General features: G+C 41.1%; 1 protein-coding gene across 1 annotated transcript in view; it reads left to right on the forward strand.

The window, feature by feature from the left end:
• The window catches only part of tmem131l (transmembrane 131 like), a 120,022-nt gene extending 105,926 nt beyond the window's left edge, over positions 1-14,096 (forward strand). Inside the window, exons 32-35 of the mRNA XM_080721259.1 lie at positions 5,905-6,037; positions 6,901-7,004; positions 8,837-8,970; positions 12,641-14,096. Of these exons, the coding sequence (XP_080577385.1) occupies positions 5,905-6,037; positions 6,901-7,004; positions 8,837-8,970; positions 12,641-13,084 (815 nt within the window). The 3' untranslated portion in view covers positions 13,085-14,096. The remainder of the gene's footprint in view (positions 1-5,904; positions 6,038-6,900; positions 7,005-8,836; positions 8,971-12,640) is intronic.
• The last annotated feature ends 5,030 nt before the right edge of the window (positions 14,097-19,126 follow it).

The raw sequence follows: 19,126 nt of genomic DNA on the forward strand, positions 1-19,126 counted from the left end.
GATCTATATATACTGTATATTGTAGCAACATAGGTTTTATCAGAAAACGGTTATGATTTAGTAGGAATGTTGTTGCTGTGTGGCAGAAACCTTCATATTCTAACCTTTTGTGTAGCAAATTAGTGCCTCACTTCAGTGGTTCTCAACCTTTTCAGGCTGCGACCCCCAAAAGAATCATATTTTAACTGGGGACCCCCAACCCTGACAAGCACTTACATTTTGTTTAACACGATTCTATTGTAAAAAATAGCAGATCTACATGCTCACAACGCCTCGCAACGTGGATCTGCTATTTTCACAATTTATGCCTCTACTATTTTGATTATTTGGTCAATGTTTAATTTGGTATTTTAGATGTATTAAAAAGTCCCTAAATTGTCACTTTTTTGTAGATAACCTCTATACACTTTATGTTGGTTTGTTTACTGTTGAGTGAGAAAACAATGTTGCACATTAAGTTAATCATCTGGGGACCCCCCAAAATTATTTGGAGGAGGTTTACCAATATGATTTTGTCAAGTAGTGTTGATCATGAACAAGAACAGGATATTCCGACCTGAAAATGCCTTTTCTGTCTGCTAAAGACTTGGAGAAACAGGGAGACCCCTGTTACTGAACAAACACTCTATACAGCAATGAGTACTATCAGAATATACAGCAGAGACTTATTTGAATCACTTTCTTATTGCACCTTTAAAGAAAAAGTGTTACAGTTGCAACTTGAAGCCCGTCCATTAGCTTGTTAGGAAACAGGTTAGGTGGGTTTGGGTGGGATTGGCAGGTCTGAAGAGGTGGGTTTGGAAGGAGGGGTCCAGGGTGAGTTTCACAGAGAGACGGGTGGTGACTGAACTGTCACCCCTAGAACCGTCACCCCCCAGAAAGACCGGTCACCCCAGTCGTGAGGGTTTCTGGGGAGGTTGCATTGAGCGTGCACAAAAAAAAAGAAAACTATTTCACCCTTTTTTTTTTTTTTTTTTTACTTTTGTAACTGTAAACCTTTGTTTACAGTTTACAGTTTAGGCATTTAGCAGACGCTTTTAATCGCAAAGCGACTTACAATAAGCAGATAATACATCACTATAATAAACAAGATAACATGTCAGAACATCAACAACAATATATTACAAATGCATATGAATATCAATCTGGAAAACCAATACAATCAGTAAAGAAAAAAGGATTCTAAAAAAACCTAAAAACAAATGCTAACTAGCTTCCTGTATGGTCATTGAGTGTTACAGTAGTGCTATGGGTTTAGGTGGAGTCTGAAAAGGTGAGTCTTCAGTCCACGGCGAAAGCGAGCGAGTGAGTCCGTTGTTCTAAAGTGCGACAGGGAGTTTATTCCACAGTTTGGGGGCCAGGGAGTTTATTCCACAGTTTGGGGGCCAGGAGGGCAAACTGTCTCGGACGAGTGGTTTTTTGTCCTGGGGCTTTTAGCGAGGGTTCTGTTGTTGTGACAATAAACTAACAATTAAACCCTGGCACAAAATATTCTCAGACAGGAGTGTCTTTTGACAAATACATAAAACATTAATTAAGGGGACGTAACCTTGACATGAATATATCTGAGAACCACCACTTAAAAACCCCACATAAGTTATGTTTCCCTGGCTGTTTGTTTTACACGGCTGTGTTTTTAATAATACCGCTATCACTACATGAATCATTACTAATTGAATTGCAGAGTGTTTTTAACCCATTCAGAACGGGTACACAGTATTGTGTATTATTATTTTATGCTTTAAATATTGAAAAATAGCAGATATACAAGCTCGCAGCACGGCACTCGGTGCCGCGCTGCGAGCTTGTAGATCTGCTATTTTTCAACAGTTAAAGCATTCAATAATCCTAGGCCTAAATGGGTTAAGACGTATCGTTTCAGAATGGTATTTTGGAATGGGAGGTAGTGGGAGGGGCCATGATGATGATGATGACGGTAGAGGAGGAAGGGTCAGTAGAGGAGGAGGGGTCAGATCAGCAGGTAGGGGGAGGAGCCAGGATGTTGAGGGCCTTATAAGGGCTGAGCAGTAGGAGGGTGTGTAGTTTGTAGTTTACTTGACATTGGAACCATGCCAGTGAAGGTGATGAAGGACATGTGTGATGGAGTGCTCTCTGGAGCGCTCTCTACTGGTGAGTTTATCACTTTGATTTGTGTCTCATACAGCTCTGAAAAACTGCTTTAATCACTCTTGCCATGTCCGCTTGTTATAAGTGACTTTGGTCTTGTTTTTCTTTAAAGTAGCGTGTTAGATTTTGGTAGTTGTGGGTGATGCAGTTTTTAGCTTGTTTCCTAATTTAGTTTAAAGTTACTGAACTAGTAGAGGGGGGAACCCCTTTTGGAGTTTTTACCTTCGGCTTCAAGACGGGAACCCCTTTTGGGGTATTTGTTGCCATGTAGGCTACAGTACTTAGCAATATTTTTGAATAGCCGAGTTACAGTAATAGGGTTCTGGTGGTCTGGTTTATACTGTAGGTCCCTTCTTTTGGGACATCATTGCTTGCTTATATCTCTCGCAAAATCTGGCAACACTGCTTTTAATGTCCTGTAAGTGAGGTCGTTATGTGGTTAAAACTAAAACTAGAAATGTGTTAAAGGACCTACACCATGAATTTTCACTTTTTCAATTTTAAAACCTTTTTTTGGGGTCCCACTGGCACCTTCTATCCTCACAAAGTCCTATTTCTGTACATTGTGTCTTTCTCTGGTTTTGGGAAGACAGAGATGAAAAGCTTTCCACGGGTTCTCAGAACAGTGCTGTTCTGAGAGTTGACGCATGTGACGTCACACGCGTTTCCCGTTTTTTTTTTTCAGAGTAAAAAAAAATAAAAAATAAAAAAAAAATGTTTTTTCAAAAAAAAAAATTTTCAAAACATTTTTTTTTCAAAAACTGTCAAAAAGTCAAAAACATTTTTTTTTTCAAAAAATTTTTTTTCAATTTTTTTTTTTCAAAAATTTTTTTTCAAAAATTTTTTTTTCAAAAAACTTTTTTTTCAAAAAACTTTTTTTTCAAAAACTTTTTTTCAAAAAACTTTTTTTTTCAAAAAACTTTTTTTCAAAAAACTTTTTTTTTTCAAAAAACTTTTTTTTTTCAAAAAACTTTTATTTTTCAAAAACTTCTTTTTTTTCAAAAAACTTCTTTTTTTTCTGGAAAAACCCCACTAGATGCGCCCCTGAGCAAAGAGAGGCCGTTTTGGTATTGCAGCTGGAGAGCCTCATTATAGTAGAGCTAGAACAAACAAAAAGAATGGTCAGAGTGTTTGTTGAGGGTTAAAACCTGTCTAAGACTCAATTTTGAGCATATATTTATACAAAAAATATAGTTTTAAAAGCATGGTGTAGGCCCTTTAAAAGGTTAAAGTTCTATATTGTGATAATAGCTAGAGAGTGTTTGTTCAGTAAAAGCGCTCTCTCTAGCTCTTTGTTAAACAGAAAATATATTTTCATTTAATCATAATCATAATCAGGATCACCCAATTATCAGCATCAGTTTTATATTATACTGTATCTGTTGTGCTTTGGCACTAAAGTAAAATAGATTTGACTTGAATTGTGTTTGAAACATGCTATAGGATACCGTAAGATTTACTTGTCTTGATTTCATCATGCCTAATCTCATCTATCATAATCTGTTAATTAATGGGGTTAATGATGCTATCAGAATATTGCTGTTGATGTAAACAAAATGCCACAGTTAATGAAGCTAATCAATACTAATTGATTATGATAATGTAGGCATTTAGCAGACTTATAATAAGCAAGGTAAACTCATACAGTAGAATGCAGAGAGACAGTGCAGTGCCCTATTAAACTATAGGATCACAGGTTCAACCAAGAAGCTACTATCATGCGTGTGTCCCAGTTAGTTAGATCAGGGGTTTTCAAAGTGGGTGCCCACTGCCCAGGCACCCTGGGGTGCTTTGACGGAAGTCCAGGGGTGCCACGAGATAATGGGATAATATTTGGAATGTATGCTACAAGCCCTGAATCATGCAGTATACCGGTACCTCCTTTTGTGATTTACTCAATAACACACCAATTCACTCAGATGTAGACGCTGTCGTCATCATCTTATATTAACCCATTTAGGCCTAAACACATTATGACGCAATATTTTATGATTTAAATATAAAAAAATAGCAGATATACAAGCTCACAGCGCGGCACCGAGTGCCGCGCTGCAAGCTTGTAGATCTGCTATTTTTGAAAAATCGTGAAAATTAGAATTTTGACCCGATTCTATAAGTGTCTTTTGAATCCTTCTAAGATTTTTTGGGAAAAAAACTATGTTTCTATGTCAGCAATCTGGCCAGCCATCGTCGACTGGAGCTCAGTTAGTCTGTTCTTGAGAGACTACTATGCCAGTGGTTCTCAAACCTTTTCATGTGATAATGATATTTATTTGGCCACGGACCCCCATTTCAAAATATCTAGTTCCAGGGACCACCCAGAAGCAAAATTTGAGTTACAGTACAAACGTTCGCTTTGAAAACAAATATTCAAAGACTTGCACACATTTTCACGACTTTTTTCAAAAATAGCAGATCTACAAGCTTGCAGCGCGCTGTGAGCTTGTATATCTGCTATTTTTCACTGGTTAAAGCATTCAATAATCCTAGGCCTAAATGGGATAATGAATAAGAAAAAGTTGAATATCTTTGATAAAACAATTGTTAGATCATACAGTTCTGCTAAAGGTACAGTAATCGTAAAATATGCCACAAATATAAGGTGCTATTAAGGTGCTATTAATTAATACAATATTTATAGGGGTGCCCAAAAGGTTTGATACTAGGTTAGATACTATATTGACATAATCGTATAAAACATTGGATCCAAACAATAAAATAAACCAGTAAGACTCCCTAGTCGGGCGATAAGCGACCGGCAGGCATACACAAACTTTAGAGGGCAATGGTAGCCAATCAGGAGGGAATATGGGAAATGGGACAGATCCATGTTGATGACATGACTTTAGAGATACTGTGTACCGCTTTGTGTGATTTTAGGGCGAATTCTGTTGGAGCAGTGTCCAAAAATGTGTTTTGCAAGAATCATGTGAGAAATGTGGAGGTTATGGTTTGGCAGCCAAGGAGGAGGAGTTTGGCATGGATAGGGGCAACAAAATAAATAAAAAGATACAATACATTAAAATATCCAATATACAACACAAAATCCCTTTACTCTTACAACAGGAGCTTTCTGTTGCTCCCAAAGTGACAGGCTGGCCAGAAGTATGGAGAACGGAGATGACTGGCGACACGGACGAAGGGCTCGTCTGAGGACAACGTAGAGAGTTAGTGCTAGGGTTGTAACGATACATTTTAATAGCGATTCGATACATATCACGATACATGGTTGACGATACGATACATGGACGATATTGGTTCATTCCTGGCGATACGATACGATACGATTCGATTCAATGATTTAAAATCGATATAGTAACTATTTATCAAAGAAATTAAATGTGTGAAAGGTGTGGATAGTGCAGGTTTTAAGGGAAACATGTATTATTATGGATATAAATAAGTAAACAGTGATTATCTGCCAAATACATGGACATTGTATATTGACAAACCTGCACCTTGACATGAACACACATTTATCGATAGACCAGTGTAGCTATATGGAAAGGAAAAGTAATTAAACCCCTCCTTTTAATTTGTTCTTCTTAAAAATGCTAAATACAATGCACAAGTAGGGACTATCGATACGATACGATACAAAATAAAACGATACGATTCGATTTTATCTGTTTTCATTTCGATATACTTCGATTTTTTAAGTTAAAAACGATATTTCGATACAGTTACTATATCGTTACACCCCTAGTTAGTGCCCACAAAGAGTGAGCTCAGAACAGTAAACTCATGTCCATATGTCTTCTCTCTCTTCCCACACAGACCTGTCGGTCCAGTGTTTTCCTGGGGAGATGACGTCCTGGTCGTCTCCTCTCACCACAGAGTTCAGATACAACACCAGTGAATGTCCTCCCGCCTACTTACCTCAGCCTGCCGCGCCCGGCCCCTACAACAGGTACACAACTCTCACACTCTCTCTGTTTGTGTGTGTGTGTGTGTGTGTGTGTGTGTGTGTGTGTGTGTGTGTGTGTGTGTGTGTGTGTGTGTGTGTGTGTGTGTGTGTGTGTGTGTGTGTGTGTGTGTGTGCGCGTGTGTGTGTTTGTGTGTGTGTGCGCGCGCGTGTGTGTGTGTGTGTGTGTGTGTGTGTGTGTGTGTGTGTGTGTGTGCGTGTGTGTGTGTGTGTGTGTGTGCGTGTGTGTGTGTGTGTGTGTGTGTGTGTGTGTGTGTGTGTGTGTGTGTGTGTTAGGGCATTCACCGAATATTCGAATATCAAAGCCACTATTCGACGCTGTTCACCGAAGTCGAATATTCGCTTATTTTATTTTTATTTTGTTATTGTTTTATCTTTAAAAATATATATATTTCTTCATGATGTATAAAGCTTGGCTAGATAGGAAGTCATAAGAACCCTATCAAGCACTTGGAATTGTAGGTATTACATTTAATGTGACTCGGTTCCACAGATAAATTAAAAAAAATAGCAGATCTACATGCTCACAACGCCTCGCAATGCCTTGTTTACTTAATATTTGACAGTTTGGCCAGTCCTGTCGAATATTCGACTATTCGAATACTTTGAGGTCGAATAATTCGAATACTAAAAATCACTATTCGTGAATGCCCTAGTGTGTGTGTGTGTGTGTGTGTGTGTGTGTGTGTGTGTGTGTGTGTGTGCGTGTGCGTGTGCGTGTGCGTGTGTGTGTGTGTGTGGGGGGGGGTTTGTGAGTAAAGCTTCTTTCATTGTATCAACCCGGTAAAGAGCTCTGTTTACTGTTTCATGAAGTGTTGTATTGATATTTGAATGCGGTGTGTTTCCAGGTTTCCTTGGAGTACTACCAGTCCCAGTAGCAGTTCCAGTACGGGTAACAGCAGCCAGTGTAACACCTCCTACAGCCCCTGTGAGCCAGGAAGCTACATGACTGGTAACTATACTGTAGTATACAAATTATAGTAGTATATAAATTATAATGCATGACTGGTAACTCATGCTTTTTTAAATACATTATAATACATGACTGGTAACTATAGCACTCAGTAGTAGTACAATGGTCAGTTTGGTCATTAGTGTCCACGTAGCTCAGTCGGTAGAGCTCTCGCCTTTGGACCATAAAGTCATGGGTTCGATCCCAGCCACCGCCAACTCAGTGTATGAGTAGCACGGCTTGGGTGCAGCAAGGCATGCGGCAAGTACTGGGAGCTGGTGGTAGGTGTGGCGCTCCACCTCAGCAATCCATCTCCCAGGGTTCTAGCACATTGTAACAGGGACAGACTGTTAATGGCTGATACAGACAATAAGCCACTCCCAACCTACTTGTTATGCTTCGAGAGAAAAGTGTGTTTTGGAGTCTGACATTTTGAGCATTTCAGTCAGACAGCTCTTGGATCGAATAAATATAATGTATTGAGCATAAATATGTATAAGCATTTTTGGCGTCAAGGCATTCATCCATACATTCCCTGTAAGCATGAAATATGATTAGAATAATAGATCTTACAGGGAATGAAATAGATGCCCATAGGGGAATGGTATAGAAACAGAGCCCACAGGTGGACTCAGTTCGTTGAGCAGAGCACAAAGCAGCAGTAAGAAGAATGAGCAAGCTGCTATTTTTGAAAAATCATGACAATCTGAGCAAGTGTTTGAATATAATGACCCGATTCTACAAATTATTCCTAAATCTTAACAGGTTTCTGAAAAACCTATGTTTCTATGTCAGTGGTGCTCACACAAGGACCCCCAAAATGATATGTATTTGGCCACGGACCCTCCATCTCAAATTATTTAGTTCCAGGGACCCCCCAGAAGCAAAATTTGAGTTACAAATGTTCCCTTTAAAAATACATATATTCAAAGATTTGCACACATTTTCACGACTTTAAAAAAAATAGCAGATCTAAGCTATTGCCGCACTGTGAGCTTGTATATCTGCTATTTCTCAATGGCTAAAGTGTTAAATAATTCCAGGTCTTACTGTGTTAAATAGCCTGTATTTAAACCATTTCCAAGTCTATAATTCACCCTTTAAAACATGCAGTTGTTTTCGTTGACTTGTTGTGAGTTCAGGCCATGAAAAATCATGTTTACATGAAATGAAGAATTCTGTCAGTGGAGGGCAGACCTCTGCTCTATGCCGAGGTCCAAAAAACACTCCCCTGTTTGGCCTGGTGGTGGCAGGAGAGGACATGTTATAGGGTCACCAGCACTTTCTTTCACTACAATCAACAACACAGACTAGATATGTCACATGAAGTATGATATCACTGTCATTTTGAGGCTAGCTGTTAGCAGATAATTGCACTTTTCTTCAACAAAGTTTCTAGTAAATCCTTACTGTATGGCTAGAAACCAAAACAAAGAATTGTACTTTTTAGGAAATGGAAAAAAAAGAACCAGTTTTCCAATGGATGTAGTTATTTAGTTGCAAGCTAATACTTTCCATTGGTTCAATATTTAGAGTGAAGGTGAATGGAAATAGACACTTATTTTGTAGATTTGTAGCTGCAGTTGAAGAATTGTACTTCATGTCGCTGGCTTCCTTTGAAAATAAATGTTAGACTGTAGCTTTGTGTCTGTTTCAATAGTTTTACAAAAAAAAGCCTGTATCTTTGTATCTTCATTCCACTGAAAATGAATGAGTGACATCAGTTTTGTCAGATGTAAGAAGGGCAGGGGGTAAAAACAAGTAGGAAACCACTGTCTTAAAACATCCTAACCAAACCCAATGACTGTGTGTGTGTGTCTCCTCCTGTCCAGGTAACGGAGACCTGCAGAGTGGCTTCACGTGTCCGGACGGTCCGAGTGCCTACACCCCCCAGGCCAGCTGGGGGGACGACAGCCCCCCGGACCCCCCCTCTGCCTGGGAGACCACCCCCTGTATGGGCAGCAAGGTAAGAATCCAATCCACACCGTTTTATCAGCACTTCATGGTCTCCCAAAGTCTCGATGAGCAGAAACTTTGTTGATTTCCAGGTCTCATTAAACTTCGGAACCAGGTCTGCAATTGAACCATCCCCATCGTTTAGTCGAGTGGTTCTCAACTTGTGGGTCCCCATTATCTTTTATTTATTTATTTATTTTGTCCCAAGATGAGTAAAGTGACAATTTAGTGTATTCTAAGACCTTTTTAATACCATTAAAAAGACCATTACCGCATCAAAGCTGATGAGCTTGCAGACAGCTATTTTCACAATATTTATCTGTGGAACCGAGTGAAACTAAATATAATGCCTCAACTAATTCCAAGTGCTTGTCAGGGTGGGCTGTGCTTAAGAAACAGAAACATTATAATGTCTATAACATTCATTGTATCAATAAAAGTATCAGGACTCTGCTTTGTGGCTGTTTCTGTCCAAGACAAAAAATACACCCGTTTTAAGCCCTTTGCACACAGGCGCGTTTATCCGTGCGGATAAAACGGACAATTTCACTTTTTAAAAAGAAAACAATGATTCTCTACGACCTCATGCACACCGGCTCCGAATTAGCCGTGCGACGAGTGGCTGCCGCCGTGCGTTTTTTTCTCGATCGAACCCAGTTCGATTCGTGCGTCTTGTCGCATGCGGTAAAAAACTCATCACTCCTTTTATGACTCCTTTTGGGATCCGCAGCGCCGATTCCGCACAGCATTGCACACCAAATCCAATGCGTTTTATTCATACAGCAAACGAAAAAAACGCAATTGTCCTGTGTGCAAAGGGCTTTAGCCTGTTGTGTGTGACCTCATAAACAGTCAAATATGACTATGATGTAAATGATGTTGACCATCAGAGTGTGGTTGACAGATAAAGGGTCAGATTATTCCAGGAAGTTAATAAACTGTACGTGTGGTTGGTTATCTTACTCACATAGAAAAGGAGGAAGCTCCTCTCAGCCTGTGGTTGAGTGACTTCCCTTCTGCTTTGTGCTCAGCAGCAGTTGGTGGTCGAACGCTACGGTAGAGTAGCTCTTCCAGTGGCGTCAGTTCAGAAAAAGCTAAGGTATGGCAACATGACTGGTGTCTTGAATGCGCGCGAAGGCGCGCGTTCAAGACACCAGTCATGTTGCCATACCTTATCAACAGGCATGATTCATTCATTTTGAGAAGTACATTTTCTTTTTTTCCCCCCGTTTCTACGGTTTCTTGGGCTGGATGTGGCAGCCTGGAACAGTTGTTCAAGTGCAGCTAAACTTGGCATGTTAGTAAATGTGCCACAATTAACAATAATGTGGAGAATACAATTATAAAACCTTGTTGAAGTGACCATTTTGTAAAATTTTGCATTTGTAGTTATTTTACTGTATTTTAACAACATAATAACCAGCACAGATAGACAAAGAGACATTCATGTATTTATATTTAAAAGTAACTTTTATTTTCCCCCCTGAACCCAGGGTATGGCAACTGCATACCCCTGCCATACCCAATTGACGCCCCTGAGCTCTTCTGCACTTTGTTATGACAGTACAACAATATGACAACATGTTGTACTGAATAAACAGACAAGGAAGTGGGTCCGTAGTTACCAGAAACTGAAAACAGGTGCTCTTTGGAGTGGGTTCGATTGTAGGTCAACACATCTACGTTCTTTCCCTTATAGTAGTACTGTAGGCTGACATCCTTATAGTAGTACTGCAGGCTGACATCCTTATAGTAGTACTGCAGGCTGACATCCTTGTAGTAGTACTGTAGGCTGACATCCTTGTAGTAGTACTGCAGGCTGACATCCTTGTAGTAGTACTGCAGGCTGACATCCTTATAGTAGTACTGCAGGCTGACATCCTTATAGTAGTACTGCAGGCTGACATCCTTATAGTAGTACTGCAGGCTGACATCCTTATAGTAGTACTGCAGGCTGACATCCTTATAGTAGTACTGTAGGCTGACATCCTTATAGTAGTACTGCAGGCTGACATCCTTATAGTAGTACTGCAGGCTGACATCCTTATAGTAGTACTGCAGGCTGACATCCTTGTAGTAGTACTGTAGGCTGACATCCTTGTAGTAGTACTGTAGGCTGACATCCTTATAGTAGTACTGTAGGCTGACATCCTTATAGTAGTACTGCAGGCTGACATCCTTATAGTAGTACTGCAGGCTGACATCCTTGTAGTAGTACTGTAGGCTGACATCCAAGTGTTAAGAACGGGGGAGCTTAAGAAACATCCAAGGCACTTGAGTTTTATATTTTTTAAAAAGGCTTTATTTTGTCATAACTTTGCTTGGCAAAGTTTAAAAAAAACCACACCCAATGTGAAGTGAGCAGTGGTCGTGCTTGCATAACGTCTTCAATTGGTAATTGGTGATGTAATACAGGCTACACACACGCACATTGCTATGGCAAAACGCTGAGGAAAAGTGGCTACAGATAGTGGCTACAGATAATTGGTGATGTAATATGATGTAATGTGGCTACACACACACACACACACATTGCTATGGCAAAATGCTGAGGAAAACACATTGCTATGGCAAAACGCACAGCCACTCGAAGCGGTTTACCAACGCTCAAAAACGTGTGACCCCCCCCCCTCCCTCTCATATTTCTTTTTCTCCCTTTCTGGAAAACATCTAAATGATGGAGCTCACACACAACCCAACAAAATTACGAATTTCACCCTCTTATTTTACAACTGCAAACAGGTGATGTGACAAATAAAAGTCTTGATTGACACTTGTTTCACAAATAGAAGATTGGGACGGCCTAACGAACATTTTCAGTCCAGTCAGGAGATTAGTTTTAGCTTTAAAACCAACAGATCAGTTATTAATTCAACCCCTCCGTCTCTCTCCACCCTCCTCCAGCCTGTTATTAACCCATTTAGGCCTAGAATTATTGAAAAATAGCAGATCTATAAGCTCGTAGCGCGGCACCGAGTGCCTTGTAGATCTGCTATTTTTGAAAAAGTCGTGAAAATGTGTGCAAATCTTTGAATATATGTATTTTCAAAGCGAACGTTTGTAACTCAAATATTGCTTCTGGGGGGTCCCTGGAAAGAAATATTTTGAGATAGGGGTCCGTGGCCAAATACATCATTTTGGGGGTCCTTCACATGGAAAGATTTGAAAACCACTGACATAGTAGTCTCTCAAGAACAGACTAACTGAGCTCCATTTAAGTGAAAAGGACCTTTTCTTTGACGATGGCTGGCCAGATTGCTGACATAGAAACATAGGTTTTTTCAAAAAACCTTAGAAGGATTCAAAAGACACTTATAGAATCGGGTCAAAATTCGAATTTTCACGATTTAAAAAAAATAGCAGATCTATTCTACAAGCCGAGTGCCGCGCTGCGAGCTTGTATATCTGCTGTTTTTCAATAGTTAAAGCATAAAATACTGATACAGAATAATGTGTACCCGTTCTAAATGGGTTAATTAATATTAACATATCCCCCATCTCTCTCTCTCCAGCCATACTTCTCTGGAACCTGCAGCCTGTCTCCCATGTCCAGCCTGTTATTAATATATTTCTCTCTCTCTCTCTCTCTCTCTCTCTCTCCAGCCATACGTCTATGGAACCCGTAGTCTCTCGCCCATGTCCAGCCTGTTATTAATATCTCTCTCTCTCTCTCTCTCCAGCCATACGTCTATGGAACCCGTAGTCTCTCGCCCATGTCCAGCCTGTTCGGCTCCATCTGGACTCCCCAGAGCCAGCCCTACCAGAGCCACGCCTTCCACCACGCCCACTCCGACCGATCCGCCCCCATCTCCCCTGTGTCGCCCGTGGCTCCGCCCTACTCCTCCTCCTCCTCTGGCTCCGCCTCCGTGGCCTCGCCCTTCGGAGGCAGCAGCAGCAGCGTGGTGGGCGGCAGCAGGGAGCCGCTCAGCGGCGCCCCCTCCTGTCCAGTGCAGGTGCAGCAGCAGCAGCAGCAGCAGCAGCAGCAGAAGCTGCAGTACAGCAGCTTCAACCCGTTCGGGCCTCACATGAACCTGGACATCTGGAACTCCTCGTCCTCCTTGTCCTCGGCGCGCAGCTCCAACTCGCAGCTGTCCAGCGACTCCGGGTACTGCGGGGACGTCTGATAGGAGGACCGGGGTTCACACGCTTTAGAGGCTCTGATGTCTGGTCCGTAGCGCTAGGAGGAGTTCTCCTTAAAGGAGTAGTTCACCCCCAAAATGACTTATTTTCTATTGATTACTTACCCCATGGAGACTTCAGTTCAATAATATTTTTTTTGTATTTGTCGCATTCCTTAGACAAAAAATTGATAATAGTAAATTTATGCCCATTGATTCCGGATGGGGACCCAAAAGCATTTTCTTGTCTTAGGAATGCGAAAAATACAAAAACATATTATTGAACTGAAGTCTCTATGGCGTGAATAATCAATAGAAAAAAAGTCATTTTGTGGGTGAACTACTCCTTTAACACTATGCTGCCCCACAAAGTCAGAGTGCAGTAACTACGATTGCATATCTGTTCTTGAGGTAAATGTGTACCCCCAAAATCACAAAGGCTAATTTGACCTTTTGGATACAGAAATAAGTTTGTTTGCCCAAAAACGTAGTTACTGCACTTTGGTTTTGTAGGACAGTATGGGACGATGAGTCTTTGCGCCCGCAGGAAAGGCTGCGCACCCTCTCGTCTGTAGTAAGAAAAATAAATAAAAAAGATACAGTTTTGCTACTCACCAAAACAAAGCCTGTTTTAAGATGTTGAAAGCCTACTTTCCTTAGTGGAAACACTCTGAGCCCTCCCCACCTCACATCTAATATACACCTTTTGGCCAGAAAACGAAATATTTCACAGGAAGAAAAAAAAAAAATGTTTTAATTACTTCACTTCAGATCTTGTCAATAGAAAAGTGTATTTTAGACGTGAGGTGTGGGGGGGCTCAAGAGTGTTCCCACTAAGGAAAGTAGGCTTTCAACAACTCCCTAAAGACGTCTTTGTTTTGGTGAGTTGCGAAAGTGTATGTTTTATTTGTACGTCAGACGAGAGGGCTCTGAGCACAAGGGATCATCGGTGACATAGGGTTAAGGAGAACTTCTAACACTATGGACCAGAACCAGTTGGAGGCCACTGTCGCCGAGAACGGGCAAGAGAATAGCCGACCTACAAGCCCACAAAGCGTTGCGTTCGCGACACTTTGTGGGCTTGTAGGTCGGCTATTCGTGACGAATTATGAATCATGCTTTAGAGAGGGGGAAAACAACGCGACCCTAAAATAAAATAAAAACCTTGTAGCCTTGGACTCGGAGACTGACAGAGATTTTTGGTTGTTGTTTGTTTGTTTTTATCGATTCTGACATTATATAGGGGGGGTGCGGCGGTTAATCGAACCAATCGATTTGATCGATTATAAAAAAAGGTTTGCGATGATAGATTTTATTTTTCAAAGATATCGTCGATGTGGGGTGGGAATAAAATGTCCCTTTTTTTCCACTTAGATTTCTTTTATTTTTTATTAGCATCTATTCTAAATAGATCTACAAGCTCACGTGGACTTCTCCAGTGAATATTTGGGGGGGGTTTCGTCCGAGACAGACGTACCTTACGCACACACACGTGTCAGGAACAATGAAAATTAATCTCTGTCGGTCTTTGGTCCAAGGCTGCTGGAACCTGGTGGAAATCACGGCAACGCGAGACCGCAAAGCTACAGACAAAGAAAGAAAAAAATAAATGCGAAAAAAGAATGTGCTTTTATCGATAATGAGGAAAAAAATGTGAATATTCCTTTTCTTTTAAGCCCCCCCTCCCCCCTCCCCCTTTTAAGTTTTTTCACAAACAAAATGTTCAATGTTGTGAAAGGTTCAGTTTGTTGTATATTTTTCTAGATGTTTTGCAGTTTTGATCATAGAAAATTAAAAAAAAAGGTTTTTGTACTTGAACGATGTGTTGTTGTTGTTTTTAATAATGAATGAATGAATGAATGGATTTATTTGATGATTAGCGTGCAAATTTTTCCCAGAAGAGAAAGGTGTCTATTAGCTCAGAATCCCCAATCGATGATGTCACTGGTAGACAGGTTTCTGAACCAATGAGATGCAGAGAGAGTAAAATGTTTCATAATGAGCATTGTTGAGGAGCAATTATAAGAACATATAAGTTTGAAAAAGTGAAGTGTGAATTGCTCCTTTTAAGCATTATTCTCTACGCTGTCACACAACGGTATGGTATAGTGAAAATAGAAGATCAACAAGCTTGTAGATTGGCCATTTGCACATTTGTTTTAAACCTTCAACTATTATAATGTGGCCAAAATATATATGTATTTTTATCAATTATTGTATTCAATTATTGATTATCCAAAAGGTTGACACTAAGCTATCGCCCGTTGGGCTAGTACAGGTCATGGTCTACTTGCCCAAAGGTCATGCCCACTTGCCCGAAAAGTAAACCTCCATTATAAAACGATGGGTAAAATGCGTTATCGTTCAATTTAATACTTTTCAACTTTTCACTTCCTGGGGCTGTGGCGATAAAAATATGTGCTCTTATTTCACATTGCACAGACCAGAAGACAGAGCACTCTGGCCGCGTTCATGTGTTTATACTGTAGATGGTTGCGTTCCCTCTCAAACAAGCAAGTTGCCCGGTCGGGCAACCTGAAAGCAAACTCCACCTGCCCCAAAGATTGTTCTTACCTCCCAGGGGAAGGTGGGCAACCCTTAGTGTAAACGCTTGTTATCAGTTATTTCTTTATAATCGATTATTAGTTAATAATAATCTTTATTGTCCCCGAAGGGATTTTTGTCTTCACAAGTCTGTAACAACACATAACCGTATAACACAAAACAAACATATCACACAGACAGATCATCAGGTCCCCACTATGCACACAAAACCATCCTAGCGACGGGAGCGAGGAGGCGAGTTTGTTTGGTGCAGCGATGGCTGAGGGGACAAAACTCCTGCTAAACCCAACCTTGTGCCACTTCAGTGTTCTGTGTCTTCTCCCCCGATGGCAGGAGGTGGAAGTAGCGATACAGAGGATGATCAGTGTCATTCAGGGACGGGCAGAGAATGTTAGAGAGGCAGTGGCTGGAATTTCCAAAAGGGCCTGTTGGTGGAAGCACAGAAAGTTTACCTCGTCTGCCAGGCTTTCTGGGGGAAAGCCTGGTGTTCGTTCACAACTGGCCATTTGGTTTCCGCCTAAAGCGCAGATGAGATACCACTAGAAGAAGCGGCGTCGCTTTGGTTTGGTTCCCTCCGTTTGTTTCCCCAATCCCTATTAAAATGCTCGAGTAGCCTATAGTCTTGCCAGTCGCTAACAGTTGGACTAAAAGATGCATATACCAAACAAATTTTTCAAAAGCAAAACTACTCCGCATCAAGGAGTTTATTAGGTAGGCCCTAAAAGTATGTCCTTGAGCCTGTTACCTATCCACTTCGTGCCTTGTGGCACATAAGGCCTTGAGCACAGGGGAATATTTTGGGTAAAAACTGAATCCGGTTTGATAGTTCCGGCAAATTGTAGTCCGTTGAGTACTACAACATGACGTGAAGTGGTTTCCTCTCCAGACCGGTTACAACCCCGAAAAGTGAAGTGATCCCAGACTACAGAAAATAGCCGACCTCCAAGCTCAGACGCGTTGTGAGCTTGGAGGTCGGCTATTTTCGGTGTGTGAAACCGCACTGAACTAAGCATAACCAAGTCAATACTGGAGATGTGGCATAACGGCATGGATTTCTACACAGAGAGGGCAATTCTTTCAACATAAGATGCTGCATTCAAGATCAGGAGAGTTTTGATAAGGCAATTCTACTGAATGCTGCCTTCATGTATGGCATGGAAACAGGGGGCATTTGCATTTCTTTCACCACAGTAAAAACTGCATTCATGGTCTGGAGAGGGCACTTTTTACAGATGGATAAAAGGGCAGGGGCTCAAGCCCTCTTTTATGTCTATGTGTGCACGTGCCTGGTGTCATTTATTATTGAGAGTGCTAAGCGTGGTGATGGCCTTTTAGTTTTATTAAGCGTTCTGTTAATGCGTCAAACAGATGAGCTTCCTGTTTCTGATCAAAGCCTTTGGACCACTTCCTGCTTCCTAGAGGCTTTCAATCATTATAGGAACTGAGAGGAAATGACACTGATGATGAATGAAATAATTATGAATTCAACACTAAACTGATTCAACCTGAGACGACGCTGGTCCACTCCATCTGTAGGCACCGCTGGTCCACTCCATCTGTATGCACCGCTGCCAAGGTAAATAACACTAATAATAATAATATGATAAGCTTTGTTTGTTTAGCTAGCACATTTAAAGAGCAATGTCACAATATGTTAACAGAAGAATTAACCGAAATACGCCAATAAGCATAACGGATAAAACAAGAGATACATTAAAACACAGAGGCTTTTTTTTTTTTGGTGTTAAAAGCACCTTTTTAATGAGTTTTCAGAAGGTCAAATCCATAGTTGTTGGAAACTCAATACAGTTTTTCCTCTTTTTCCTGGAGAAGGATCATATTGTATTCATGCATTGTAATGAGTGCTATACTGCATTGCAGTGAGATTGTAACTCAGGGGAAATCACTGACCCATATGCAAGAACAGTAAAAAACAGCACTAGAAGAAAGCTGCAGTGAGAGATGGTGTAGGCCTAGAGTTCAGCATTGAGTTCCCATGTTCAAGTATAAGGCCTCCTGCAAAAACATTGCTATTGTACTTTGACATTTTCAAGGATAGAATACAAAAGAATTACATAAAAGCACCAGAATGCACTTGAGTGCAGTGAGAAATGTTGTATTGGTCTAAAGCTCAGACTTTCAGCGCAGAGTTGCCATGTTCAAATCTCAGTCCTCCAACATTGTTCTAGTCTACTTTGACATTTTCAAGGTTAAATTACAAATTAAGTACTCAAAAGCACCAGTACATTCTCACAGAGAGAATGGTGTTGTGGTCTAAACATTAGGCTCTCGTTGCAGAGGTGCTGAGTTCAAATCTCAGTCATCCTACATTTCAGTAGGACATTGACATTTTCAAGGTTATAATACAAATTTAAAGGAATACTCAAAAGCTCTAGAAAACACCTGCATTGAGAGACTAGAGTAGTGGTCTAAACATGAGACTCTCAGTACAGAGGTCCTGTGATGTGATCAAATCTCAGTCCTCCTACATTGCTATACTACCTTGACATGTTCAAGGTTATAATACAAAAGGAGTAGTTAAAAGCTCTATAGAAAGCACTAGCCCTGAATACATGACTATCATGTATATGATAGTCATGTATGCAGGGCTATAGGAAGCACCTACAGTCAGAGATAGTATAGTGGTCTGAAGATCAGACTCTCCGTGCAGAGGTTTCACGATCAAATCTCAGTTCGATGCAGTCAGGAGTGCTTTTACAATTTCAAGGCTAAAATACAAGAGAACAACTCAGAGGCTGTGGGTTCAAGCCCCAAGATCTTACTTTAAAGACTGATTTCCAGCAGAATAACTTCAAAAGCCGTACAGAAAGCATCATGAGACGACCTCGTCGAGCTGGCGCAGCGGACTAGTAGTGCGGTCTGTAAAAAACCTTTAAAAACCGCTTGGGGGTGTGGAGTAACTCATGAAAATCAGTGATATTGTCTTCTCTATGTTATACCAAATAGCAATTAATTACAATGATGCCTGGGATTTGATCATGGAATCTCTGAGAACATTAGACATGACATCTACACTCTAACTCAGTTTGTTTAATGCAGTTGTCTCTTACTATTCAAGAGTTATTTTAGTCTATATGATTGCCTTCAGTTAGTTAAGTTGAAACTCCAGCATTGAATAACAGGAGGCGTGGGATTTGAACAGGGACTGGTTAGTGTGTGTGTGTGTGTGTGTGTGTGTGTGTGTGTGTGTGCGTGCGTGCGTGCGTGCGTGCGTGCGTGCGTGCGTGCGTGCGTGCGTGCGTACGTGCGTGCGTGCGCGTGCGTGTGTGTGTTGCAAGTGCAACCTGCAGGATGGTGTTTGGAGGTCTGTGCAGCAGCCGGAACTCGGACGGTGTTTCGCCGTTTCTGTGGTGCAAGAAGACGAAACACCGTCCCGGTTCCTGACGCATTTGAGACGTCAAAACAACATCCCGGTTCTGCCGCCCCGAGCAGCGCGGCGGCGGCGCCGATGATTGCCGATGA

The sequence above is a fragment of the Nannobrachium achirus genome (genome assembly GCF_963921795.1).
Source record: "Nannobrachium achirus genome assembly, chromosome: 3".
NCBI lineage: Eukaryota > Metazoa > Chordata > Actinopteri > Myctophiformes > Myctophidae > Nannobrachium > Nannobrachium achirus.